General features: G+C 51.5%; 1 protein-coding gene across 2 annotated transcripts in view; it reads left to right on the top strand.

Moving 5' to 3' along the window:
• Window positions 1–774: 774 nt before the first annotated feature.
• CREB3L1 (cAMP responsive element binding protein 3 like 1) overlaps window positions 775–27,109 on the top strand; it is a 51,788-nt gene continuing 25,453 nt past the window's right edge. For both annotated transcript variants that reach the window (XM_043971548.1, XM_043971547.1), the window contains exon 1: window positions 775–951. In XM_043971548.1, coding sequence (XP_043827483.1) covers window positions 850–951 — 102 coding nt within the window. In that variant the 5' untranslated portion in view covers window positions 775–849. The remainder of the gene's footprint in view (window positions 952–27,109) is intronic.

Below are 27,109 nucleotides of genomic sequence, written 5' to 3'. Positions count from 1 at the left end.
GAAATGCCTGGCACTTGCCAATTATTGCCAGGGGAGGGAGGCTGGCACAACGGGGAAGGAGCTGGGGAGGGGTCCTGTGGACACCTGCTGAGTATTCCTCAGCTGAAGGCCTAGCCTCGGTCCAGTGGCTGGGACTGATTTTTCTCCCAGGAGCACGCTTCTCCAACCATTAATCATTGCCCTGGTCTGGGGGTACTTTGCGCGCAAAGAAAAGGAAAGAAGAGGTTGGCCCTCGACGTGGCTGCCTCTTTAAAGGGATGGGTCTGGGAGATAAGGCACGCCCCCAATCTCATTACTACTAAGGAGGCTCCTGCATATGGAGGAGGTGGGGGCGTGGCGCCCGAGCCAGGCTGGCGGAGCTTTGGAGACCGGGACAGTGACAGTAGAGTGCGAGCGGAGAAACGCACCCAGGGAGCCAGAGCGGAGCGAGCTCGAGCCCGGGCTCCCACCCAGTCCCGGGGGAGTCCGCAGCTCCCCCGTTCCCGGCTCCCGCCCAGCCCCTGGGAGGGGCGGGAGCCCGCACGTCTCCGGCCCCAGCCGCTCGTCATGGAATAGCGCTTTGCCCCGGGCGGAGGAGAGATGCCCACCGTGCGCCGGGAGCCCCGCTGCCCTGCCCGCGGCTCGCCGGTGCCCTGAGTGTCCCGGCTCCAGCGCCCTGAGCCCACACTCCGCCTGCACCGCCGTCGCCGTCGCCCCCGGCCAGACGGGATCCCAAGGTTGCCGAGGGGGGGTGGGTCTGAAGACGAGCTTGGTGGCCTGGACGTACCGCAGCGCTGGCCTGAGTGAGCCGGACAGGAGAGGGGGTGTTCTAGCCGCATCACCTCCCGGAGGCCCCCGAAGCCAGACGCCATGGACGCCGTGTTAGAACCCTTCCCAGCAGACAGGCTCTTCCCAGGTTCCAGCTTTCTGGACCTGGGCGATCTCAACGAGGCGGATTTCCTGAGCAATGCGGTAAGGAAGGCAAGGGGTCTGCGCCCCGCGGCCACTCGTCTCCCCAGCTGCTCCGCGCGCGCGCACACACACACACACACACACACACACACACACACACACACAGACCACGGAGGCAGGCAGAGCACCCAGCTGTAACCCCCTGGCGCCGTCTGGCGCCCCCCGGAATACAGCAGCTGCGACCTGTGCGGGGGCCAGCCCCCGGGAGGGAGGGGCAGGAGGGGCGGCAGCAGCATTTATAGCCCCAGCGGAAAAATGAGGTGACCCAGGGAAGGGGGCTGGGGCAGGAGAGAAGAAGTCCCAGAGCCCAGAGCCGCCTTGGGGGTCAGCTGGCTGGCGCTTAGCCGCCTTCAGAGATTTGTCACCCAATCCAGTCCCTTTGACTGCCAATCGCTGAGGCGCTGGATGCTGACAGTGGAAACAATGGGTCGCCTTGGGAGGGGGTAGTTGTGCCCGCCCCCAACTTGGAAACTGGTTTCTCTCCAAGGCCACCTGGCCTGGGACCCGGACTCCGAGAGGCTGAGGTCTAACCCCTACCCCGGCTCCAGCTGGCCCCGGGGACGCCGTCTGAGGTTGCGCTTCTACCTAGCTCCAGGGACTCTTCGCTTGTAGCTTCTGAGGGAGGGGTGGAAAAAAGGTCTCTCGTGACAATAGGGCCATTCTGATCCGAGGAAAGAAACTCGGGTGATTCCCCTCCCCCTCCCCCGTCTCTGTCCCCACCCTCTCCTCTTTTTGTCCCCTAGAGCAAAGGGTGCAGTCTGATGGGGAGGGGGGTGAGTGAGAGAGGGGAAGTCTGCCCAAAGCCAGAGAAAGCCTGAGCCTGGAGCCCCTTCGGGGACACCACCTGGATCGATGCCAGACCAGTCATTCAGGGGATGCTGACGACTCCCCACCCAGCCAGGGCAGAATAAGAAGAGGGACCCCCGGGACAGGGCTCAGGGAGCAGCCCTGCACACCCCTTCGTAAGAAAACGATCACAGTGGATAGAGAAGGTTGGCATTCTCTCTCTTTTCCCCCCTCTCCCTCCTAAGGAAATGTGTCCTCCCTCCAGCAGGCTCAGCCCTAAGGCCCTGATAGTGAGTGTAGGGGGATGGGGGCAGGGCGTGGGCTCAGTCACGGGAGAAAATATTTGGCTTTGGGAGGACCTGCCCAGTGGAAGTTTCAGGACCCTGTGTGGCTTGGACGTGTGCCTGTGCCTTGGAAGTAGCTCCAGACAGGATCCCTGCAGATTAATTCATCCAGGGGCCAAGTTCCCCTGGGTCCTCCAGGTCACCCAGGCCTTTCTCGGGACCCAACTACCCCCCTAGGTGCCGAGCCAGCACTTTTCCGAGAACTTTTCCAGAAAAAAGCAGAGAGCCCAGTGCCCTGGCATTTCTGGTGGGGGAGAGTGTTAGTTATCCCACCCTGTCCCCGATCCCAACAGAGGAGATTGTCCCCTTTTACAGAAACAAAGCGTAAGGTTGCTAATAGGCACTGGCTGGTTTGATTGTCTACACAGCACCAGTATAGGTCCTCAATCAATGTTAGTGGAATGAATGATCTACCGAAGGAACGAATGAACAAACGAATGAATGAACGAATGAAGTGAATGAATGAATGAATGAATGTGCAGCAGAATATGTGGCAAAGAAGAGGACTGGATTGTAAGTCAGAGGACCTAAGTTTTATTCTTAGTTCTGTTACCCTCTGTATGATCTCAGGCAAGTCACTTCATCTCCCTATGCCTCGGTTTCCCCATCTGCAAGATGGAAGAGGGGAGGGAGTCAAATCAGATTATTTCCAAGGCCCCTTCCCATTTGAAGCCTACGAGATGGTCTTCTGTTAACGAGAAAAAGAAGTGGAGGGGCAGCTAGGTGGCAGGAGTACCTGAGTTCAAATCTGGCCTCAGACACTTAACACTTACTAGCTGTGTGACCCTGGGCAAGTCACTTAACCCCAATTGCCTCACTTTAAAAAAAAAGAAAGAAAAAGAAGTGGAGCAGCCTAGCTCCCTACCGTAAATCGGTCGATGTCTGACACAACTCTGAGGAACATAAAGAGGATGTGTGGCCTCTCTGGCTTGTAATTTATCCAAAATAATAACAGCTGGCATTTATATGGCATTTTGAGGTCTGCAAAATGCTTTTCTGATGCTATCTTGTTAAATCCTAATAACTACTCTGTGAGGTTGGTGCAGTTATTATCCCCGATTTATAGATAGAGAAACTGAGGCTCAGGGAGATGAAGTGACTTGACTGAGGCCATGAAGGCAGTAAGTAGCAGTGTGAGTCGTATTCGAATCCAGAGCTTCCAGTTCAGTGCCCTAGGCACTGTGCCTTTGGGCTCCCTTAGAACCCAAAGAAGTGCCCGCCCATTTGGTAGTGCTCTTGGGAGAGGAAAATTGTCTCTCCACTTTCCCCCCAGATTCTCAGTCCCCACGCCTGGATTAGCGGAATTAGATTCTTTGCCTCTCTTGATCCAGGCTTCCCAGGGCAACCTGGAGATGAATGGAAAAGATTGAGGGGGTGGGCATTCACCTTGCTACCGATAGGCACCAGGACTGCCTTATCAGCATGGATAGGAAAGTGGGGAGGCTCATGGCTCTGTCCCTAGGTAGTAGCCTTCTGAATAAACAGCAGAAGAGTCTTCCACTTCTCCCCCCAGCTACTCAGTTGGGTCTCGACCAAGTCCCAGTGGAAAGGGCACAAGATCAGATAGTGGTATCCAGGCTGTGACGCCTTCAAGGGGAGAAGTTCAGACTGGTGAGGAGCCTTCGTTCTGCGGTGGCCCAGAGTCAGACCTGGGGATGGCCAGACCGGTTTGTTGGGAGAAGCCTTCGGGTTCAGGGATGGGGAGGTGTAGCAGGGGCTGACATGTGAGGGAAGGCAGAGATACCTTGGTATAGTGAACACAGCATCAGACTGACAGTAAGGACAGTTGGATTCTAGGTCCCAACTCTGCCACTAACTAGCTACATACCCTTGGGTAAGACATTTCTGAGCCTTGGTTTCCCCATCTGGAAAAATAGGTGAAAGAATACCTGTCCTGACTGCCTCATGGGGTTATTGTGAGGACTGAAAGTCCAATATAAACATAAGGTAGCCCTATGTTTTTCCCCTCCAGTCCTTAATTTTCTCATATGTAAAGTGCGAATAATAAGGGAATAAGCATTTATAAAGCACCTATTATATGGCTCTGTGCTAAACGCTTTCAGAAAACCAACCAAATATTACCTCATTTGATCCTCACAACAATCCGGCAAGGTGGATGCTCTGTTATCACAGCACCTTATGGAGTTGTTGTGATGGTAAAAACAAGGTCACACATAGAAAGCACTTTCCAAACCTTAACTAGACCTGCAATTTCATTGGATGGTCCCAATTCCTCCCAGGTGAGGAAACTCCCTCTACTGCCCCTCCTTTGCAACTTAGGGTCTTAGAGATTTGCTAGGGCACTGGGGAGGGGTGGTGTTAGGTGACTTATCCATGGTCGTGCAAACAGTCTGTGTCAGAGGAAGGTCTTTGTAACTTCAAGACCTGTTCTTTATCCACTAGATCATACAGACTCTGCAAACCTTCAGGCTCGATATAAGTGGTACCTATTATGACTTCCTCCTCTCCAGCCCTCAGTTTCCCTGTCTATAAAATGACTACAAAGCCTCTAGGGAAATTGTTCTCTGGCCTGAGACATCTCTCTCCTCTTCTCCCCAGGGCCTCATTGATCTAGAAGGGACCTCAGGTCTTGCATTTTACTTAGGAAGAAATTGAGGCCCAGCCAGGTTCCTTTCCACTACACCAAATGCAAATCCCCTTGAAGGAAAGGAGAAAAGAATTTCTGCTGGGTGAGAATAGAGAAAGACTGTAAGCTCTTATGTTGAAATAAGGAAACTGGAGAGCAGGGTATTAACTGGCTCTTTTGAAAATAAGAGCTAGGAAAAAAGAAAGAATAAAATAGAGGCTGGTCTGTTTCCCAAGGAATCATGGTCCCCTCTCCCCTCCCTGCACCTCCCCAAGACCCCTGGAATACAGCCTTCCTCGACTTCCCCTCTTGTGCACCAATGGGCAATTGGAAGATTTATCAAGAAAACTTGAGTACCCATGAGTGGGAATAGGGAAGGACCCCAAGGAAAATAGAATAGGCATTACATATGTGGCAGAGACTAGGGGTCTCCCTGCCCCTCTGTGTTTGGGGTGTCTGACTAAGGGGAGTGGGGGAAGGGTGAGCAGACCTGGGACTTCCCCTAGATCCTAAAAGGAACCTTTCTCCCCAGGAAATGGCCCTGTTGATCCGGGAAGAGCCCCAGCTGGGAGAATAGAAGGGTGGGGTGGGGAAAATGGGGTTGCCATTTCAGTGTGGACTGGAGTGAAAGCTGTTGTCTTAGAGGGGAGCAGCAGGAAGCTGCCTGTGAGGATGTTTACACAGTAAACTCATTAACTTCCCAACAGATGGGGGAGGTGGGGGAGGTGAGGGTCAGAGGTATCCAGGGTTCGGCCCAGGAAACCGGAGAGAGCGATGAGTCTGGTCCTGGTGTCCTCGGGCCCTCTCCTGCCTGGGCCTTCTGGGAAAATTAAAAGAGCAAAGGGGCACATCCCCCCTCTCTCACCATCAAATTATCAATGGAAAGTGTAGGGGACTTGAGAAATCAGTGGGGTATTCAACCCAGCTGAGATCTGAGACTCAGGCTGAAACCTTTACACAGGAGGTTATAGAAGTCATGTCACTGATTGCAAACCCTGAAGTTTCCCCCTTGGCCTTGAGCTAAGAGACTCCCACACAAACACACACCCCGGATTTAGGATTTGGGTGCTGGGCTATTTTTCTTGGCTCTGGTTGATATGATCCTCCCCAGGTCATAAGCTAAATAGGATGGCATAACTATTGGAAAACCCCTGACTTTTGGGGTGCTCTGTTCCCCAATGTTGGACCCCCACAATCATTCACCTTCCAGAGGAGCTGTCCCTTCCTGGGGAATAGTGTCATTAAACTCAGGTATGTTCTGAGCCATGCATATTCTTAGACCCAAATCCCCCTTGGGACCAAGGGGAGGCACCAAATTCATCCATTCACTCACTCAGTAAACATTTAGTGAACATCCAGTATGAGCAAAACACTGTGCTGAGGTGCAGGGGGACACGGGGCTGGGGGGGGGGGTATGAGAGACAGTACCTGCCCTCTGGGAGCACACAGTCTGATAAGGGAGTTAAGACAAGATCCCTGATAAATACAGGGTGTCCCAGAAGTCTGCAGCTTAAGTCAAAAGCACTAAAACTTTTGGGACACTCTGCATTGTACAACCATATGTGGTAAGGTGGGAATAACAATGAACTTGGTTGTCCTGAACCTCATGAGATTCAAGTGAGAATGCTGGTTCTGTCATGTGCTAATTACCTGACCTTGGGCAAGACACAACTTGTCTGGGCTTTAGTTTCCTTATGTGTAAAATGACTGGGGCGGATGAGATGGTCCCTTCTATCTCCAGACTGATGCTCCTGTGACACAAAATGATGGTTGATCTGGATCTGGGTTTACCTTGAGGCTGGGGAATAAAAGCAGCTGACTTCTGTAGGGTTTCTTCTGTGATTCTTGCCTGCATTAAGCGCTGAGCTCTAACCACTGGGCCACTGGGCACAGCCTTCAGAGCCTGCAGCATCCAGCTCTTCCCCTCTTCCCCTGACATCCTGAGGCACGGTCCGCTTGGACTTCCTGCTTCAGTCTGGGAACGATCAGAGGGCTAGGAGTAAGAGGCCAGGGACCCAAGCAAGAGGCCTTTGGGGATGGTCCGAGACTTTCCAGAGACTGTTGGCCTTCTCTAGATACAGAGAGGCTTTCGGCACCCAAGTCATGCTGGGGCTACTGCATTGGAGGGAGCCCAGAAGGAGAACTTCCTGGCCCCACTGCAATCAGAAGGACCCTTTGGTTACCCGGGACAAACTGGGGCTCTCAACCTTGGATCCATTTGTCTGTTTCTTCCTTCTCTGCCTTATTGATATCAGATTTCTCCCTATCTCCACCTCGAGCTGCCCCAGGGATACTCTGGCCCTGTTGTCTCAACCTGCAATGTCTGTATTTCAGCAGTGGGGGCCAGTCGGGAGGAGAGACTCTATCTGACAGACTAAGGGTCCCAATGCCCTGAAAAATGACAGAGAACCACCAGGGGAATTCCTCTTCTCTCTTCCTGTACTTGGTCCAGCACTAGTCAGTAACAGGTCATTCAGGCTGTGGGTTTGCAAGCTCACAGGGGCTCCCCTAATGCCCACCTGCACAGTGTGGGTCAGTGTTAATGGATCACACTGGGTTTGGGTCCTAGGACCTGGTTTTGAATTCTGGCTCTATCCCTTGCTAATTGTGACCCCGGATAAAGCATTTGACCTCTGTGTTGCCCAGTTCCTTTATCTGGATTAGATGGGGAAGGTCCCCTGCAGCCCTCTACCCATTTTCTTAATGGTTCAGGATGCCCGTGTGTGGGCTCCACAAGAGGGAGAACCCTTGGACACGGTCTCACTTGGCATTAGCTCCAAGTTGCTGACCTGCCTAGGCTGTAAACCAAGACTCCTAGAAGATTGGGACTGCCCAGGCAGGCCCTGTCCCCAGCCCTACCTGAGTTCCTGTACGGTTGAGACTCTGGCCTCCATACAGTTTGCACTAGCTCAGGCAGAGGAGCTCTTGTAGGAGATGGATGTGTTATAGTGCTAAGACTCTGGAGTCAGAGGAGCTGGGTTCAAATCCTGACTGTGCTGCTAAGTGCCTGTGTGACCCTGGGCAAATCATTTAACTTCTTGGGCTCTTGCTTCCTTCATTTCCAAAATGGATTAGTCTTTCTCTGAGGACTTGTCCAGAGCCACATCTGATAATCTTGTGGTCCTCTGATATGGAATACAATCATCAGGGCGCTCGCGTGCGCGCGCACACACACATACACACACACACACACACACACACACACACACACACACACACACACCACGTGCTTTTCATCTACGCCTGGCCCTCCCTGAAGGGAGCTGCAGCTCTCTTCTAGCAATTCCCCAGGAGGAAAGCGCCCCCCATGATCTTTGCCTGACCCCTCTCTCCTCCTGCTGCTGCCTCTTCTCCCCTGCCCAGCTTTTCCTTCTGAAAATGCTTCTGTTTATGAACAACTGCATCAGCACATGGGGGAGGGATCGAGCGGAGATGGGAGGAACGTTTGTCGATGCTCTTGGCTTGGAGTCACGTTTGGGCTCGATGGTGAGTCAGGACAGATCTAGAAAGAACAATGTGTAACCCCTAGGGACTGGAGTGAGTGACAGGGCCTGAGTTGGGGTGGGGTAAACTGGGAAAGGAGAAGAGGAGAACCAAGGAGGCTGGAGGGGCCTGCCAGGTGGAGTGTGGCCACAAGCTATGACATTCCGATAGAACGTGTCCAAGAAACGTTCTCTAAAGCCCTTTTTGTTCTTTGATTTCAAAGCCCTCCGTCCCCACTGCTTTCTGTCTAATGACACCCGACCTGGTTCAAGGCCAAGTTCAGCATACCTGCCCAGGAGGCCACTTCTACCAGGCAGTTCCAGGACTCAGGATCCCTTGGAAAGTTTTCCTGCTCTGGGGACAGAGTCTAGAAACTGCTGTGCTTGCCTCTCCAAGGTAGCCATCTGGGGGCTATAGAGAGGGATCTAGCTAGGGACCCCCCCTCCCCAAAACTAAATTAACCTCATTCTGCCCTCGGATGAATAGTTTGGGCCCTGGCTGAGACAGAGATGTCAACCTTGGAGAGACACCATATCCTCTAATATTAATAATAACCGGATCTCACATTTACATGAAAGCACATTTGCCTAGGGCTTTAAAGCGTGCAAAGTGCATTTCTCACGACCCTGCACGGGGTAAGTAGTACTGGCATTGTTCCTCTTGTTTCAGAGAAAACTGAAGTAATTTCCCAGAGGTCACACAGAAAGTGTCTGAGGTGGGATTCAAATGCAGGTCATCCGACCCCAGGGTTAGCTCTCTTAAGAGAGGATGTGGGTTGGGGCAGCTAGCTGGCACAGTGGATAGAGCACCGGCCCTGGAGTCAGGAGTACCTGAGTTCAAATCCGGCCTCAGACACTTAACACTTACTAGCTGTGTGACCCTGGGCAAGTCACTTAACCCCAATTGCCTCCCTAAAAAAAAAAAAAAGAGAGGATGTGGGGGCAGCTAGGTGGCGCAGTGGATAGAGCACCGACCCTGGAGTCAGGAGGACCTGAGTTCAAATCTGGCCTCAGACACTTAACACTTACTAGCTGTGTGACCCTGGGCAAGTCACTTAACCCCAACTGCCCCGCTTTAAAAAAAAAAAGAGAGAGAGGATGTGAATGGGTATTGATTGACTCACCTGGATAACTTGAGCAAGTCACTTCCCACCTGGAGTCTCAGTTTACCCATCTGTAAAAGGGGGTTGGACTAGATGTCCTCTAAAGTTCCTGCCAGCACTATGCATCTCCATCCTAGCAACCCGCCATACTGGGGCTATGCCTCCAGGGTCAAGAGTATGGTCTACTCAGCCACTCTTGTTGAGCTGAAATCAAAGCCAAGGGGGCTTCAGGAAGCCTCAAGTCCTAGTGTCAGCTCCTCCTGCCCATGCAGGGGGCCCACTGGAAGAAAGGGACCTCCCAGCCTACTAGATCTAGAAGTCGAGCTTCTTACCCGGTCGACCTTGGCCAAGTCACTTTCTTCCCCAGGCCTTGGTTTCTCATAAAAGATGGGGACTGAGCTAGAGGAAAGCTAAGACCCTTCTTAGCTCTAAATCCTTTACTTTTTTTTTTTTTTGGCAATGGGGGTTAAGTGACTTTCCCAGGGTCACACAGCTAGTAAGTGCCAAGTGTCTGAAGCAGGATTTGAACTCAGGTACTCCCAAATCCAGGGCTGGTGCTTTAACCACTTCGCCATCTAGCTGCCCCCCTAAATCCTTTACTTTTAAAAAAATATTCGTTTTAATCAGTCAAAATCCTCCTTCTCCCCCTCCCACTCTAACCTCTCCCCCGACAACTGAGAACACAAGAAAACCAACACCTTTTACAGCATATACAGATTCTACACTTTTACACCTCTGGTTTTGACTTCCCTTGGAAAGTTTTGGGGTTATGAGCCCCCTCTAGGGAATGGGAAGATTGCTTTGCCCCATCTCTGCAAGGCACAAAGACAGGGTGTGAAGCTGCCCTTTAGAGAAAAGTCCTCTTCCTGCATCCCAGCCTCGATGTCCTACCTCAGGGTCTCTATTTTCTATTATGTGATCGTATTACACTGTGAGCCCATAGAGTTGGGGGGTCCTTAGAGATATGCCCTGACCTTACCAGGGGACAAAGCACATTTTGAAAACACAGGACCCAAGCCTAATCTGACTCCTGTTCCCCTCTCTCCCTGCCCTCCCCCCTCCACTTTCATTTGACTTCCCATGCTGGGCCAAGAGCACAGTGTCCCCACCAGCTAGTCCCATCATGGAAGATCAGAGCCAACTGAGGCACTGAGAGCCAGCCAGAGCTGCAGATGAGGCCAGCTGCTGCCCCTCCCTTGGAAGGCCACTCCCTCCTGTTAAAGTTCTGGGAGGATTCAGGGAATGGGGGTGCTAAATGGGGCATAAGGATTAGCCCCAGCCTGAGCTACCCACTGATAAGGAAGCGGAGCCAGCCTTCCCCTCCATGCCCAACATGCCAGCTCCCTTCCCTCTGCTGCGGTCCTGCCTCTGTTCTGGCCTCTCTGCTGATGGAGCAGGAAGAAATGGACTTGTGGCTTCAGTACCACGAGTTGTGTGAGAAGAGCAGGAGAACCTCAAGCCTAGAAGGCTCCTCCCCCCCTCCTCCTCTGACCCCCACCCCCCTCGTCCCCCCCCCCCTACCCCCGACGCCCAGGTCCCAGGATTCAAACTTCCGATCTGAGCCAATCCCATTCCTATTCTGAAATCTCGCAGCTGCTCCGGCCACCCAGCTGATGGGGAAGTCTTTCCTTGACCTCCTCTTATCAGTCCCCCATCCAACCCAGCAGGGCTGGGCCCCGGGCTCCCCCGGCTGGGTCTGGGATCCTTGGCTTTGGGAAGCAGAAGAGGCCCTTTTCTGCCCTCTGCTCCTTCCAAAGCCATAATTCTTCATCCCAGGGCTGGAAATCAGTTCCACATTAGGGTAATCATTTTAACCATCTTCTTTGGACTTCACACACACACACACACACACACACACACACACACACACGCACCCTCTTCCTCAGACTATGCCCTCGGCCCCAGGCCCCAGCCCTGCCCATCCACCCCGAGCTGCCCCCAAAGCCGTGTTCCCTGGCAGATCTGGGCCACTTAGGAGTTTTTACTGTCCTTTCGGGGACTGGGTGGGGGCTGTCCTGTATGTGCTTGCCAAGAGGAGATGAAAGAGAAAAGAGATTGGGGGCGGGGCAGGGGGGTAGGGAAGGCAAGAGCGTGAGGGGCTGGAGAAGCAGGGAAGATGATGGAGGTAGAGCTCTGTACTCAGCACATTCCTGAGACATCTGGACCAGCTGGAAGGGCCCCAGCTGGAGGGGCTCGTCGGCTTCTCTGCTCTGTGATGTCAAGCTCAGCCCTGAGTCCCCCCAGCCTGGGGTCTGCTCTTGGTCTGGGCACCTGGGCCTTCTCACCACATGGTCCTTCCAGGCTCCAGCTAAGGAGAGGACAGGCGGAAAGCCGCATTCTGCAGCCTGCTTGGGAGAAGGGAGTGACTTACAGGACGGGGTGACCCCATGAGCAGATGTGGTTTTCTGTGGAGGCTGAGGGGGGTGAGGGGAGAGAGAGAGAGACCAGGAAAAGGGGAGGGGTGATTTTCAAGGAGAAGGAAGAACAAGCAGTTGCTTGAGCCCTTTGGGGGTAGCCATACCAGTAATAAGATCCTAGATAGAGCTGGAAGGGATGTCAGCCCCAACCCTTTCCTTTTACGCATAAGGAAACTGAGTCACAGAGAGGTTAAGTGATCACCCAGGGCCTCAGAGCTAGCAAGCATCTGAAGTCAAATTTGAACTCAGGTCTTAGTGCATCTTCTCCATGTTGCTTCTCTAAATGGGCCTCCCTGGGTATGGGGTGGGGATAGTCCTGACTTGGGTGTGAAAGTCAGGCCTCAGCTCCTAGGCTGTGCCCCAGAATCTCTCAGCCCCATATCTTTGCCCCCCTAATCTAGGAGATCGAACTCTGGCCCAACTAGGGCAGAAGGGTTCCTGCCAGGGTTCTAGGTTGCTACAACAAAGAGGGGGTAGGAGCAGAAGCTGACCCCCAGCAGGGTCTTCTTTCCCTTCCCCACCCCTTATTTCTCAGAGCTGGGGGAGAGAAAGCAAGGTCAGACCAGGCAGGATTCAGGGCCCATCCCCAGGGGCCCCAGCTCTCACACCTCCCCAGCACACGGCTCCTTCCAAAAATAAAACCTGAGGAAAATTCAAACGGGGCCACTGACCTCTCTGGAAGCCAGAATGGATTGGGAGGGAAGAGACCAAGGGAATTCCAGCCAGAACCCTGGAGCCCAGCCTGTCGGTTACAACCCAATGAGCTCCTTCCAGCTGGCTCGGAGCCCAAGGGAACAGCAGCCCAGATCCCTGAGTGCTGCTAAAACTCCATTCACACCCTCCCGAAGGCGGCCGAGCCCAGGGTGAGCAGAGATGGGGCCCCAGGGAACTGAGTGTGGGAGGCAGGGGAAGCTACAGCCCTCCAGGACAAGGTGGAGGGAGAGGAAAGGGCAGCCTGGGGAAGGAGAGACTAGCAGAACCAGCTCGGCAGGCGGGAGAGGGAAGCAGCCCAGCCCAGACGGATGGCAGCCCTGCCTAGCCTCCAGTCAGGATGGACGTGAGCAAGGAACAGGGGGCAAGAATCCTCAGGAGCCCCTATCGGGGCCCCACTGTCTTCCTCCCCGAGAAAACGTGTCCAAAGTGTGAGCCTCATCTCCCTGCCCTGCCCTGGCATGAACAGCGTTGCCCACCTGATGGAGCTGACCCAACTTAGATATTAAAACTGTTACTTTTTTTTTTTAGTGAGGCAATTGGGGTTAAGTGACTTGCCCAAGGTCACACAGCTAGTAAGTGTTAAGTGTCTGAGGCCGCATTTGAACTCAGGTACTCCTGATTCCAGGGCTGGTACTCTATCCACTGTGCCACCTAGCCGCCCTAAAACTGTTACTTTACACGGAAGGAAACTGAGGGAGACCCCTTGACAGTAATCAGGGAGCCTTTCCTTTGTTCACTGAATTTCCAAGTTAGATGACTTCAGGGTACATTCAGCCCACCTGCACAAGGATCCGATATGCAATTAACACTAATAATAAAACACTTAGAAGTTTGCCAAACACTTAACATTGTCTCACTAAACCCTGGCGGCGAGTATCATGCTTATCCCCATTCTGCAGATGAGCAAAGTGAAGTTCAGAGAGAAGAGACTTGCCCGTGATCACGCAGGTAGGATTTGAATCCAGGTCTTTGTGGTTTCAGTTGTGAACCTTAAATACATTGGACCAACATTTGGCCTTTTCTTCGTAGCCCCAGCCCTTAGAAGAGCACTTAGCACATAATAGGCACTGAATAAGTGTTTTGTTTGTTGATTGACTGACTGACCGACATAGCTAACAAACTGGACCGCCGCAGGAGCCATATGTTTTTCACGAGGCAAATACGGGAATTTGCTTTGCCCGACTGCGTTTTTGTTTTTTGTTTTTTTACACGGGGTCTGGTTTTTCTTTTTCTTTTCAAGGACAGGAGAAGGTGAGAGAGAGAACAAATTTAATGCTTGTTCATTTCAAAAAAGAAAAACGAAATCAAATGCCCATTTAAAAACCACCCATGCAACAAGCATTCCTCATCACGGGCTGCCTTTGCTCGGAGGCTTCCAGTGAGAGGGAGCTCGCTGCCTCGCGAGGCATCCGTTCCGTTGTTCCACTGCGACCCATGAGGAAGTTTTTCCTTACATCGAGCCTAAACCAGCCTTTCTGAAGCTTCCGTTTGTCACTCCTCCTTAGTGACCTGGCTTCAACTCTGTTGGGGCGGCACTGCTGCCAAGGCTCACCTAGTCTGCTCTCCGGGATGTCTGCGGAAAGGGGAGGGCCGCTTGGCCATCAAGGGAAGCCGATTGGCTGCGCAGGGTCGGGCCAGGGGGATCCGGCATCACCCCCCTGAGACACTGGACGCAGGAAGCAGACAGAGAGAGAAACGGGCTTCAGAATCCAAGTGAACCAGCGTGTGTCTACTAAATAGGCCGCGGCCATTCTGGGGACAGAGCTACAGCCGCGACAGCCCCTTCCCAGGCTGGAGAGGTGCTCCCTCCTGGGGGCCGGAAGGGAAGGAATTGGCAGGGGCCTGAATGACCGTCTGATCTGAGAGTCTCATTTTACAGAGAAGGGAAACTGAGGCCCAGAGAGCAGAAGCTGCTTGTCTAAGACTCCATGGAAAGAAGGGTTCAAACCCAGCTCCTTCCACCGAACACCCAGGGCTCTTTCCAGCAGGCCACTGCGTGCCCCTCGGTCCTCACTGTGCTCTGGCCAAGGACTGGTTCCCTACCAAAACTCCTCCCTGGAATCTGGCTCTTGTGGATGTTCAGTCAGGCCCATGGTGGGGGGTGGGTAGCTGGAGGGGAGGAAAGAGGGGACCTATTAAAGGGACAGCACCTTAGCATCTCCTTGAACCAGTGGATCTGGGAAAGCGGCAACCATGCTTGGAGTAGGTGATGACTGTGAAGGGAGCTGTTTCCATCCCCTAAGTCAGTCAGTCCATCAACAATATTCCTATTTTTGTTTTGTTTTTTTTCTAGACCAACAAATATTTCTTAACCATTTACTATGTGAAAGACACCAAGCTGTGCCAAAGAGCTAGGGTCAAGAGATCTGGGTTCGAATTCTGGCTGCCACTCACTACCTTTCTTTCTTCATAGATTTAGATCTGGGAGGAGGCAATTCCAACCTTTTCATTTTACAGTTGAGAAAGCAGAGGCTAGAGACATGCAGGGTCTTGCTCAGTCACAAAGCTAGTGAGTTTCTGAGGCAGGCAGGATTCACACTCAGTTCTTTCTGGCTCCAAGTCCAGCTCTCTAGCCACCACACCACATCTTGGGGAGTTCACTTCCCTTGGATGAGTTTCATCATTTATAAATTCAGGAGTTGGAGTAGATAATCTCTAAGGTCCCTTTCAGCTCTAAACCCTGGGGTTCTGTGATGCCCTTAATAGTACTAATAACTGTTATTTATACAGGGCACAGTGATAAATATGCGTGTGTGTAGGTATACAGATATATTTAGTGCTCTACAAATGTGAAAGCAAAACGATATATCACTAGAGCGTTTTGAAAATGTAAAATATTTGTGTACATATGTGTATATATAATGCTGTGCAAAATTTAAATCTATGTGCATGTATATGTATATATGGTGCTTTGTAAACTTTAAATATATACACATATATCTAGGTAGATATGCTTTGAAAACTTTAAATATATGTGCACATATCTATGTATATATAGTGCTTTGCAAATTTTAAATATATGCACATGTATATCTGTAGAGTGCTTTGCAAACAGAAAAGCAAAGCTATACATATATCACCATATATGTGTATATAGTGCATTGCAAATGTTAAATATATGTCTGTATACACACGTACACACACACACCTATGTATTTGAGCCTTACAACAATCCGGTGAGATATTGCCGATGTTGTTCCCATTTTCCAGATGAGTAAACTGAGGCTCAGAAAGGCTAAATGCTCTGCCCACTCCAGCAGGTATGTGTCCGTATCATGATGCCCTCCCACTCTCTTTACCCAGCTCGGTCCTCTGGTGCCAGGACTGGCACATGATCATCATAGTACCCAGACTGAGGTCAGAGGCTTTGCCTCCAGGGTTGTCCTGATCTTCATCAGAGCCTGGCGCACAAACCTTTACTTCGCCGGCAGGTCCTGTGCTTCGCTATATGGGAACCAGTGCCAATTCTGGTGTCGCCAGCCTATGCCAGTTACAGCTAATCCCAGCCTGGGGCTGTGCCCCTTGCCATCGGCCTCCTTCGACCCAGACAGGGCTTGGCTTCCCAGTTGGACAAGAGCCGCCCAGTCTGATGTTTGATGCCCGAGGGAGGAGCCGGGGTCTGGATGAGACAGCACACTAGCTTCCCAAAGCAGACACCTGGAGGGTGGGGAGTGGGCTAGGAAGAACCAAGGCAGGACAATGCAGAGGGCCCTGGTCGTCGAGGTCAGGGGAGAGGACCACGTGGACCCAGTCGGTGGGCTTCCTCTTTCTCCAAGCCAGTGGGAACAGCGCCGGGGGCATTCAGTGTAAGGGGCTGGCATCAGAGGCCGGGGCTTGGAATCGCAGCTCAGCTTCTACCCACTGTGACATAGACAAGGTACTTGCCCTTTCTAGGCCTCAGTGTCTGCATCTGTAGAAGAAGGATGCTCGTCCAGTTCTAAATCTATGCTCTGACCACTGGCCACTTCGTCAAAGACCCTTCCAATTCAGTGGACCCAGGAGCCTGGGTCCACTTGGTAGGAGGTGCCCATGGGCCTTTTTTCCCCTTTTATTGCCCCTTGACGCTAACACAGATTGAAACCACAAGGGGAGAAAAAAGACTTTAGACAAGCCATCTCAAAAAAAAAAAGAGAGAGAGAGCTCTCCACCACCCCGCCCACCCAGCCCTCTTCACCGCCCAGTCTTGGCTCCTTCCCCAGGGTCTTGCACCCCATGCAGTGAGTAGGCAGGGCCTGCAGGAAGCCCTTAGCTCTGATTTACACGACATTGCGATCCCAGACACATGGCTTGGTGTGGTCGGCAGTGTGTGTGTGTGTGTGTGTGTGTGTGTGTGTATGAGTGTGTGTGCCTAGAAATTTCTGCTTATTCAGTCAGCTGGGCTCTGTGGTGGGAACTTTGGTAGGGGGAAAATATGAAACCTCTTCATCTGCCTCTCATGGGACTGGGGAGGGTAGGAGAGGGATGAGTGAGCTGTGAGCCTGAGGTTGGAATCAACCCCCTCCCCCACAACCCTTATTCTGGGTCGGAAAGTCTCCTCAGGGCCCAAGATGGAAGTGGAGAGGAGATGAAGGGGGGCCCAGCCATTGGGGACCACACAGAGCCCCTAATTCCTCCCTGCTCAGGAAGGGTGCCAGGCCTCCTGTGCCAAGGCTCCAGGGATGGGGCTTTGGGATTGAGCCTACTCTTCTCCTTCCAGTCCTCAGAGAGTCCTGGGTTGTTAGCAGGAACCAGTGATTTGGCTGGAAGGAAGGGACTAATAGGGGCCCCAGAAAGGTCTGGATGGAGCCCAGAAGGATGGAAGTAAACATCTGGGACTTGAAGGTCCCTAAATCTAACAGCTTAGATTTGAACCCAATTCCCCTGACTCCCAATTCCCCACCCCCCAAATGGTGCTGGCCCATTATTAGGAAAAGCACTGGATTGGGGTGAGAGGTCCTGGGTTCGAATTTCAGATCTAATACTTATTTACTCCCCATGTATTCCCTTCCAGCTCTAAATGCTGTGATCCTTGTTGCAGAGGTAGTATTGTGGAGTAGATAGAGCACCGGACTAGAGTCAGGAAGACTTGGGTTCAAATCCTGCCTCAGAATCTTACTGGAAACCCAAGCAAGTCACTTCACCACTCTCTGCCTCAGTTTCCCTGTGTGTAAAATGGGGATGATAATCTCTAAGGCTATAAAGAGATAATGTACCTTAAAAAACCCAAAAAACAAAAAACAAAAAAAGGGGGGCAGCTACATGGCGCAGTGGATAGAGCAGCGGCCCTGGAGTCAGGAGTACCTGAGTTCAAATCCGGCCTCAGACACTTAACACTTACTAGCTGTGTGACCCTGGGCAAGTCACTTAACCCCAATCGCCTCACTTAAAAAAACCAAAAAAACAAAATAAAGAGATAATGTACATGAATAACTTTGCAAACTCTAAAACATAGAAAGACTGGGTGGTGGTGATGGTAGTAGTAGTAGTAGTAGTAGTAGTAGTAGTATTCTCTCCTATAATCAATTGAGTTTCACCTTTGTATCTTCCCAATGAGTCTCCATGGCTCTTTCCTTCACTCTGCCAGATAGCTAGAGTTCCAAGCCTGAGGTCCTGAACATCAGTGGAGAGATTGGTCCATTTTCCCAGCATCCTCTGGGGGCCCCAAGGTCGTTTTCTTGTTACCAGACTATTCCGGTTTCACTAAATATCACCAGCCCGAGCATTGTGGTATAGTGGGAAAGAGTCCTGGGTTTGGAGTCAGGGGCCCTTGGTTCATATCCTAGCTCTGCCACTTACCAGCTGGGTGACCATGGGCGTCATTTACCCTCCCTAGGCTTTGGGGTTTGACTCAGTGACTTCTTAAGTTCCCTTCCCTTTCCATGACCTTATCGTCCAACACAGCCAGCTCTCCCACCCTCCTTCCCCCTAAAGACATCGTGACTCAGGCTGTGGCCCTTCAGACCCAGGAGTGAAACGATATTCAGTGACCAAGAGGCAAGTAACTTCCCAGGAATGTACCTCTCCCCCGGCATCCCTGTGGGAAGCTTCAGGCTGGGGGCCTCGGCCGTAGGGGGTGGGAGGAGGATGGGGAGAGCATGAGCAAGCTTGTCTCCCATCCATCTCTCCCTTGGAAAGAATTTCCTCCAGTTGGGATTCCCCCCTACCCCACCCCCCACCCCGCGTCTGGATCTGTTTCTGTCTCCTCCCAGGGCTCATGGCAAGGGGCACCAGAAGCAGGGGGATGGGAGTGGACAGTGATTTTACCCCCAGTGGATCAACTGGGGGAAATGGGGAGGGGGGAAGATCCCAAGGCAGGAGTGGTGACGGATGCTGGTGAGGGGGACTTGCAGCAGGGAAACTTTGTGGGATGCTGAGAGACCTAGGAAGGGTTTTCACCCCAGAGTAGAAGACAGCTAGGGATCCATAAAACTTCTCAGGAGGGTGATCTCCGCCCCCCAGCGCTACTCTCATTGGTTGGGGAAACAACTGGAAGCCTGAGCGGCTGGGGTGGGGAGGGGTCCCTACCCTCGGGGCGCATGTCCCAATGCCCAGTCTAGTGCGGAGGGTCACTGGGGAGTGTCAGCCAGCTTGAGGTGGATGAGTTCGTTCCTGGAGGGAAGGGAATGCCTCCTGAGACATTAGGCTCTCGAAGCTTCGGTTCCTTCATTGGTTTTGTAAGTGATTGGAGTAGATGATTTCTGGGGCTCTTCCCCACCTGCGGCACCCCTTACCCTAAGAGTTCTTCCAGTACTGACATTCTGTGGATAATCACACTACCCCGTGACCGTCTCCCCCCTTTCTGCTAGAACAGGGGGCCAAGAGTAATAAAAGCTCCGTGGATTTCTAGCGTCGTGAGGCTTCCTAAGAAGATGGTTGCCCCCTAATTTCAAAAGACCTGAGTTGTTCTGAGGTTCGAATGGGGGGTGGGGAAGCTAGGCCAATTCCCGGCCCATTCTTCGACTGGAGAAACTGAGTCCAAGGCGACTTGACCCAGGCGACCCCGACGCCCACTGAGGAGGCTCCCTGCCCCGAAGCCTGGGCTCCAGCTATCGCCCTTGCCCAGGCGCCCCCGGCAGTCTCGGGATCCGACTCGGGGGCCGGGCCATCCCGCATCCCTGTGCCGGGCTGTCGGGGGCCGCTGCTCCTCCGTCCTAACCCTGCACTCCTCCCGATCCCCATCCAACTCCTTGGGCAGCCTCCGCAGCTGGCTCCGCTCGCGGCTTCTTCCCATTGGCCACGGGGTGCGGGGCGCCGACCAATGGGCGGGAGGCATTCTCCCAGAGGGGAGAGGGAGGCTGGCTGTGGACCGCTCGGCGAGGGCGGGGGGGGGGGGGAAGGGGTGGTCCCTCTCTTAACCCTGTGTGAGCCGCGGGGCTGCGGGCGGGGCTGAGGCTTTCCCGGAGCTTAGGACCTGGGAATTGGCAAGTGTAGACGGCGAGGATAGTGACTTTAAGGCCACTTGCTCATTCGGCGGAGAAAGAGGAATAGATTGTAGATCTAAGGTCAGGGACGCTGGGGACCATCTTTCTAGTCCCACCTTCTCCTTTTATGGAGGGGAACAGTGAGAAAGCCCTCGAAGAAAGGAAATGACTCGCCTAAGGTGACCCAGGTAGTCCTTAGCAGAGTCAGAATTTGAACCTAGTGCCTCCCTCGGAAGGTCGACACCGGCGGAGAGGAGGTCTGTGAGCTGGGACGTCCGCAGCTCGTTCCTCTCTGGGAGGGCAGACCAGGCAGCTGCTGCACATGTCACAGCTGGAAGGAAGATTTATGTTGGCACGTCTGTAGGAAAAATATTTAAAGAGAAGGGGAGAACAATTCTAACGTTTCCCGTCTGTTTTCCCGTACCTCCAATCCTCCACCTCCCACCCCGGAGGACCCTGAGCCTCTCGGACACCCACCTTGCAAACCCAGGGCCCTTTGTTTGGGTCTGCAGGAGGTGACGGAAGGGTCAGGCCCAGAGCTCGGATCTGAGGGGGGGGCGCTCCCCTTTTCCCACCCCGGGATGTGGAGAGGGCTGCTATCTGGATGGGAGAGGGTCGTTGCTTAGATGGATGGAGGAAGGGGCTGGGGGAGCCGGGGGAGGGAGAACAAAATGAGGAGTTGGCCCCAGCTCTGGAGCTGAAGGGGGGGGGGGAAGGACACGCTCTGGGCTCTGAGTGCCTAAAAGCTCAGAGTGCTCCAGTTGGAAGGAGACTTTGGCGTGTCAATGGGTGGGGGGCCTCAAGCTAGAGGATGTGGACCTGACCAGTGTGGAGGGGGGGGGGGACAGTTTAATCAATAAGGAGGGAAAAGGGGGGTGAAGATGGCCATCTGATGAGATCATGAGATCATAAACTGAGCTGGAAGGGACTCCAGATGCCATTTAGTGCACCCCCCTTCTTTGACCGATAGGGAAACTGAGGCCCCAAGAGGGAAAACAGCTTGCCCAGGGTCGAAGGTAGTCATTGGAAGAGCCCCAGAACTCAGCCCAGGTCCCCTAACCCTAAATTTCTAGATTTACTACACACACTCTGCTCTGTCTCCCCTTTAACCCTTTAGGCCCTAGCTCAACCCCCTCATTTTACACAGGAGAAAACCGAGTCACAAGGAAGGGAAGTGCCTTACTCTTACCCAAGGTGGGGTGTTTAATTGGTGGCAGAACCAGGGCTGGAATGGAAGTCTTCTGACTTCTGGTTCAATTCTCAGTCTTACCACAATTCATGTCAAGCCAAATCAATTCAACAGACATTTGCTGGTGTCACAGACTATGGGCTGAGTGCTGGGAATGCCCTAATTAAGGGTGACCTAGAGTCTGTCCTCAGAAGCAAACAGTCCAATACCCTGGATGCTTTGGGAGGAAGATTTGGCCTCAGAGGACCAAATCCTAGCTTCGACACTTACCTATCAAGTCGATCTCTCAGCCTCAGCATAATCTATAAAATGAAGAGATTGGACTGTGGGATTTCAAAGGCCCCTTCCAGTTATAAATCTACGATCAAATGGAAGGGGCTAATAATAATTCATAATAATAATAATCTACCATTGATATAGTGCCTCTTGAAATACCATTTCATTTGAGCCTCACAGCCCCCTGGGAGGTGGGTGCTTTCACGATCTTCATTCTACAGATGAGGAAACTGAGAAAGACAAAAGTGAAAGTCTGCTCTCCAGAAACTTACATTCTATCCGGGAGACACATATGCAGAGATAGACAGACAGATAGACACATATATGTATATGATATGTAGAGAACAAAGGGAAGTTAACATTTATATAGTGCTTTACAAATATTATCTCATTTGATCCTCACAACAACCATTGTAGGTAGGTGCTATTGTTATCTCTTTTACATTTGAGACTAAGGCAGACAGCAGTTAAGTGACTTGACCAAGGTCACACAGATAGCAAGTGTCTGTGGCTAGGTTTAAAGTCAGGTCTTCCTGACACTAGGTCCAGAGCTCTATACACTTTAGTTACCGAGATCAAGTGACTTGTCTAGGATCACACAGCTGTAGTCTCTGAACCCAGGCCTTCCCAATTCCAAGCCTTGTGCAGTCACTACACCCTGCAGCATCTCTCTGGTAGGGCTTCTCCAAAGGCTTTGAGAGATTGGGGGTGGGGGGTGGGAGGGTGATGTACAGCCTGGGGTTCCCAGAACACCAGTGCTGAGGTCAGACCAGAATCTTTGAGGGAATTGGGGCTGTGGAAGCAAAGGGGATTGTTGAGAAGGCAGAGGGAGGGGGACAGGTCTTTAAGCTCGTAGGGAGCCCCAGAGAGAGGAGGAGGAACAGGACCATCACACTCCAGCCAAGGAAAAAGAGTGTCTCCCATCACAAACAGTGCTCATGCCCCTTGGCTGCCCCCTCCCCCATCAAGGAATACTCCTTTCAAAACTTGGGAAGCTGAGCTCTCTGCTGGATTTTGGCTGCCTTAGCCAGAGGGGGAGGGGGAGAAAAGGAAGGGAGGAGAGGGAAGAGCCAGAGAGGGGATGGGGCAAACCTGGAGCCCTGGGCCAGGCCGGGCGGGAGGCCTGGCTCCTGGAGTTGTTTCCCCAGATCTGAGGCCCTTGGGGACCTGGCCCCCAAACACTGGGGAAAAGGCCCTCTCAGGCCTGGGGGGGGGGACGGAGCCTGATTGGCCAGTTCTTATCTCCTGAGAAGAAGCTGCTGGAGGAATACCTTAAGAACTGACTCACCAGCCTCCCCTCCCCTCCCCTCTCTTAGCCTGATAAGGGAGATCCAGCAGGAAAATGGGGGAAGGAGCCCCTACTGAAGGCTGTCAGTGGGGGGAGGCACTACTCTGAGGGCACAGACAACTTGGCCACGTCCACAGACCAAATGCTAGAAGGGGATGAGCTGGGGGTTAAGGGAAGAGGCACATTTAGTGTGTGAACAGATGTCACCACTATCCAGATGAAAACCTTCCCACATGTTTCAAGGAAGAGGGCAGGAATGACAATCCTGGCTTCTCCAGCCGGCCCCTGACCTCCTCCTCCATCTGCCTTCATCCTTTCTGCTTTTGGCAGTTACTTGGGCAGAGTTACCCTTGTACCCACCAGCCCCCAGAGCAGGGGATTAATTTCCGGGATTGTGGGGTGTCCGCTAAGAATGTCGGGTCATAGAAAGGTCATGGGGCTGGGATTAGAGAGAGCTGCTTTCCAGTTGTTGAAGCAGCTGGTTCTGTAACTTTGGATAAATGACCTGACCTTTCCGGGGTGGAGTGGGGGGGGGCTTGATTTCTTCATCTGTCAAATGGGAATTCCTGTCTCACCTTTCTTTCTTTCTTTTCTTTTCTTTTCTTTTCTTTTCTTTTTTTTTTTAGTGAGGCAATTGGGGTTAAGTGACTTGCCCAGGTCACACAGCTAGTAAGTATTAAGTGTCTGAATCTGAATTTGAAGTCAGGTCCTCCTGACTCCAGGGCCGGTGCTCTATCCACTGTGCCATTTAGCTGCCCCTCACCTTCCTGATGTAAGGATCCTAACGGTGGTGGCAAAGGTAACTTGAGAAATCAAGTTGCAGATTGCTGAGGGAGGTGCCATTGATCTGAGAAAGAGCTGGGGACTTTAGTGAACCACAAGCTCAGGAAGGATGTCAATAGTGGGGAAATGACAGCCTGAGAATGCCAATGTGATCTCAGGCCTCATTAAGAGAGGCAAAACTTCCAGGAATAAGTAAATGATAGTCTTGCTATACTCTGCCTGTGTCTGACCACACTGAGAATATGGTCTTCAATTCTGGGTGCTTAGGATTTTTTTTTTTGGTTTTGGTTTTTTAACGGCAATGAGAATTAAGTGACTTGCCCAGGGTCACACAGCTAGTAAGTGTCAAGTGTCTGAGGCCACATTTGAACTCAGGTCCTTCTGAATCCAGGGCTGGGGCTTTCTCCACCGCTTCACCTAGCTGCCCCCGGTGCTTAGGATTTAGAAAGAAAAAAAAAGTTAATTATTTTGGAGAGCATCCAAAAGGAGGGCCAGTAGAATCAGGAAGGGTCTCAAAGTCATGCCATAATCAGGACTGGGTGAAGGAACTGAGTATGTTAATCCCGGAGGAAAGACTTAAGTGGAATATAATGGTCATTTTCAGGTATCCGAAGGGCAGTTATGGGGAAGAGGGATAAGCTTCATTTTGTCTGGCCCCAGAAGGCAGAAGAAGCAGGAACAGGAAAGAAGGTTGCAAAGAGTCAGACTTGGGGTAGATGGACTCGTTAGCAACCGGAGCTATTCAAAAGTAGCATGAGACAGTAGGATTTTCCTCCTCGGAGATCGTTAGCAGAGACCGGCTGACCACTCATCGGGTATGTTCTAGACGAGACGGAGCAGATGGGGGGCAGGGGAGCCACGAAGGTCCCTTCTGATTTTCAAATTCTGTGATTCTGGTTTTCTGTGATAGTTGTGGCTGCTGGGAAGGGAGCCTCAGAGTGCCTGGCGACACTCGGGACAGTCAAGGCTGAGGAATCCCTCCGCCTCGCTCTCCGGCTTAGGAGGTAGCCCAACTCCAGTTTCAGAGTGTTCTAGAGCTCTATTAGAATCAATGGAAGGAATTGCATGGAAAAGCATGGAAAAGACTGGAGGGGAGGGGGATGGGAGAGAACACGGCAGCTGCCTTCAAGTATTTGAAAGGTTGCCCAATGGAAAAAGGATTGGGCATGTCCAATTTGATAGAGCAGAATGAGGCGCTAGCCAGAACTTCTTCAGAGCTGCCTCCACCTGGAAGTTAGAGGTAGCTGGTATCTCAGTATCTCGGTGGATAGAGCACAGAGCCCAGAGTCAGGAAGATCTGAGTTCAAATCCAGTCTCAGACACTTCCTAGCTGGGTGACCCTGGGCAAGTCACTTAACCTCTGATTGCCTCAGTTTCCTCATCTATAAAATGAACTGGAGAAGGAAATGGCAAACCTTTCTCTGCCAAGAAAACTCCAAATGGGGTCATAGAGAGTTGGACATAACTAAAAAACGACTGCACCGACTCAACATCAACCCACCTGGAATGGGCTTTCTTGTGATGAAATGAGGACCCTATCACTACAAGTCTGGGTAACTACTTGCAAGGATGATGTAGAAAGGATTCTTGCTTAGGTGGTTCAGATTGGATGGCAGCTGAGGCATCATGGACCTAGAGCCAGAAGTAACCCAATAAGTCCGATAGTCCAACCCTTCATTTTACAGATAAGGCATTGAGGCTCAGAGGGGTCAAGGGGCTCCTTCACAGTCACACTGTCAATAGCAGAGCCAGGATTCAAAGCTGGCTCCTCTGACTCAAATAATACCCTTTACCATCTTGCAGGACATCAGACAACATTCAGAGTCTAACCACCTCATTGGCAAAACAGGAACCCTATGCACATATCAAAATGCAACAAAATGGTAATTATTGGGGCAGCTAGGTGGCTAAAGCACTGACCCTGGATTCAGGAGGACCTGAGTTCAAATCCAGTCTCAGACACTTGACACTTACTAGCTGTGTGACCCTGGGCAAGTCACATTGCCCCGAAAAACAAGCAAACAAAAAATGCTAATTATTAGCATCATTATTCCAACAACTACTATCTGAAGTCTCTTCCTGCATATAGAACCTATATCAGATTACCGACCGTCATAGGGAGGAGGAGAGGGAGGGAGAGAATTTGGAATTTACATTTTTAAAAAATAAAATATAACAAAAAACAAGTCTCGTTATACTTCTTTATCTATCTGATCAGGTCCTCTGCATTCACTTCTGTCTTCCCCAGTAGACTGGGAACTCCTAGGTGCCACAGACTCTATCAGCTCCTTCTCCTAGATCAAACGGATGGGGCCAAGAGCAGTTGGTTGGTGGAAGACCAATCAACAGGGTCTTGACTTCTCATCTAGTACAGGGTGGGCCAAAAGTCATGAAGAGGTTCCAATATTTGATAACTCCTTTTTTTGTTGTTTTTAATTTACAATACCATAGCAGTATATATGGTGTATATATATATATGAATGAAATGAATTTACATTATGTATGAAAAAGCAAATCTCATAAATGATGAAGAATAAAGAAAAAATTATTTTCAAAAAGTTATTCAAGCATTGTGACTTTGCCCCCACCCCCACCCACCCCAGGTGAGACTGTCTCCAGTATTAGTAATCACAGAATCTCAGAACAGTAAGAATCACCCTGACATTGAACCCAAGTTTACTACCTGTTGCTCCTAATCTGCTCTCTGGGGTCAAGCAGAATAAATCTTGAAGTGTTCCGATGTTCCATATTCCTTCAAATAATTCAAGACAGCTACCGTGTCTGATTTCCTCCCAGTCTTCTCTTCTCCATGATAAACACCCCCAATTCCTTCAGTCTTCACAAAGTATGATCTCCAAGGCCATTCCCAATCTTTATTGTCCTTTTCTGGATATGGTCCAAATTCATAACTTTCCTAACATGTGATGCTCCGAACTAAACATAATATTCCAGGTGTGATCAGGCCAGGGCAGAGTAAAGTGTGAGCTACCATCTTCCTAGTCCTCAAGATGATGCATATCAACACAACCAAAGGTTGCTAGCTTAGTTTTCCTGCCTGCCTTCTCCGATTGTTAACTGATAATGAATGTGACGTCCGAAAAAAAACCCAGAAATGTTTTCCAGTTGAACTGCTATCTAGCTAGGATTCCCTTATCTCGGATTATTGAAATTGATTCTTTGCACCCAGATGTAGGACTTTACATTTGAACTTATTCAGTTTCATGTCATTCAATTCCACCCAATGTTTTCACCCATTTGTTGTGGTTGTTCAGTTGTGTCCAACTCTTTGTGACCCCATTTGGGGTTTTCTTGGCAAAGATACTGGACGGGTTTGCCATTTTCTTCTCCAGCTCATTTTACAGATGAGGAAACTGAGGCAAACAAGGTGGAGCGAGTTGCCCAGGGTCACACAGCTGGGAAGTATCTAAGACGGGATTCAAATTCACAAAGATGAGTCTTCCTCACTGCAGGTCCGGCGTTTTATCCACTGCACCGAGTAGCTGCCACCGTGTGTGTGTGTGTGTGTGTGTGTGTGTGTGTGTGTGTGTGTGTGTGTGTGTGTGTGTGTGTGTGTGTGGCAATTGGGGTTAAGTGATTTGCCCAGGGTCACACAGCTAGTAAGTGTCAAGTGTCTGAGTCTGCATTTGAACTCAGGTCCTCCTGAATCCAGGGCCGGTCCTTTATCCACCGCGCCCCCTATCGGCCCCAACACTGCATTCTTTTAGAAAGTGCACGTCTTCCCCCTGCGTATCCCCAAGCGCCTGGTCCACAGCCGCGACCTGATCCATC

Source organism: Dromiciops gliroides, chromosome 6 (genome assembly GCF_019393635.1).
Source record: "Dromiciops gliroides isolate mDroGli1 chromosome 6, mDroGli1.pri, whole genome shotgun sequence".
Taxonomy (NCBI): Eukaryota; Metazoa; Chordata; class Mammalia; order Microbiotheria; family Microbiotheriidae; genus Dromiciops; species Dromiciops gliroides.
This window is presented reverse-complemented; position numbering and strand designations above follow the sequence as displayed.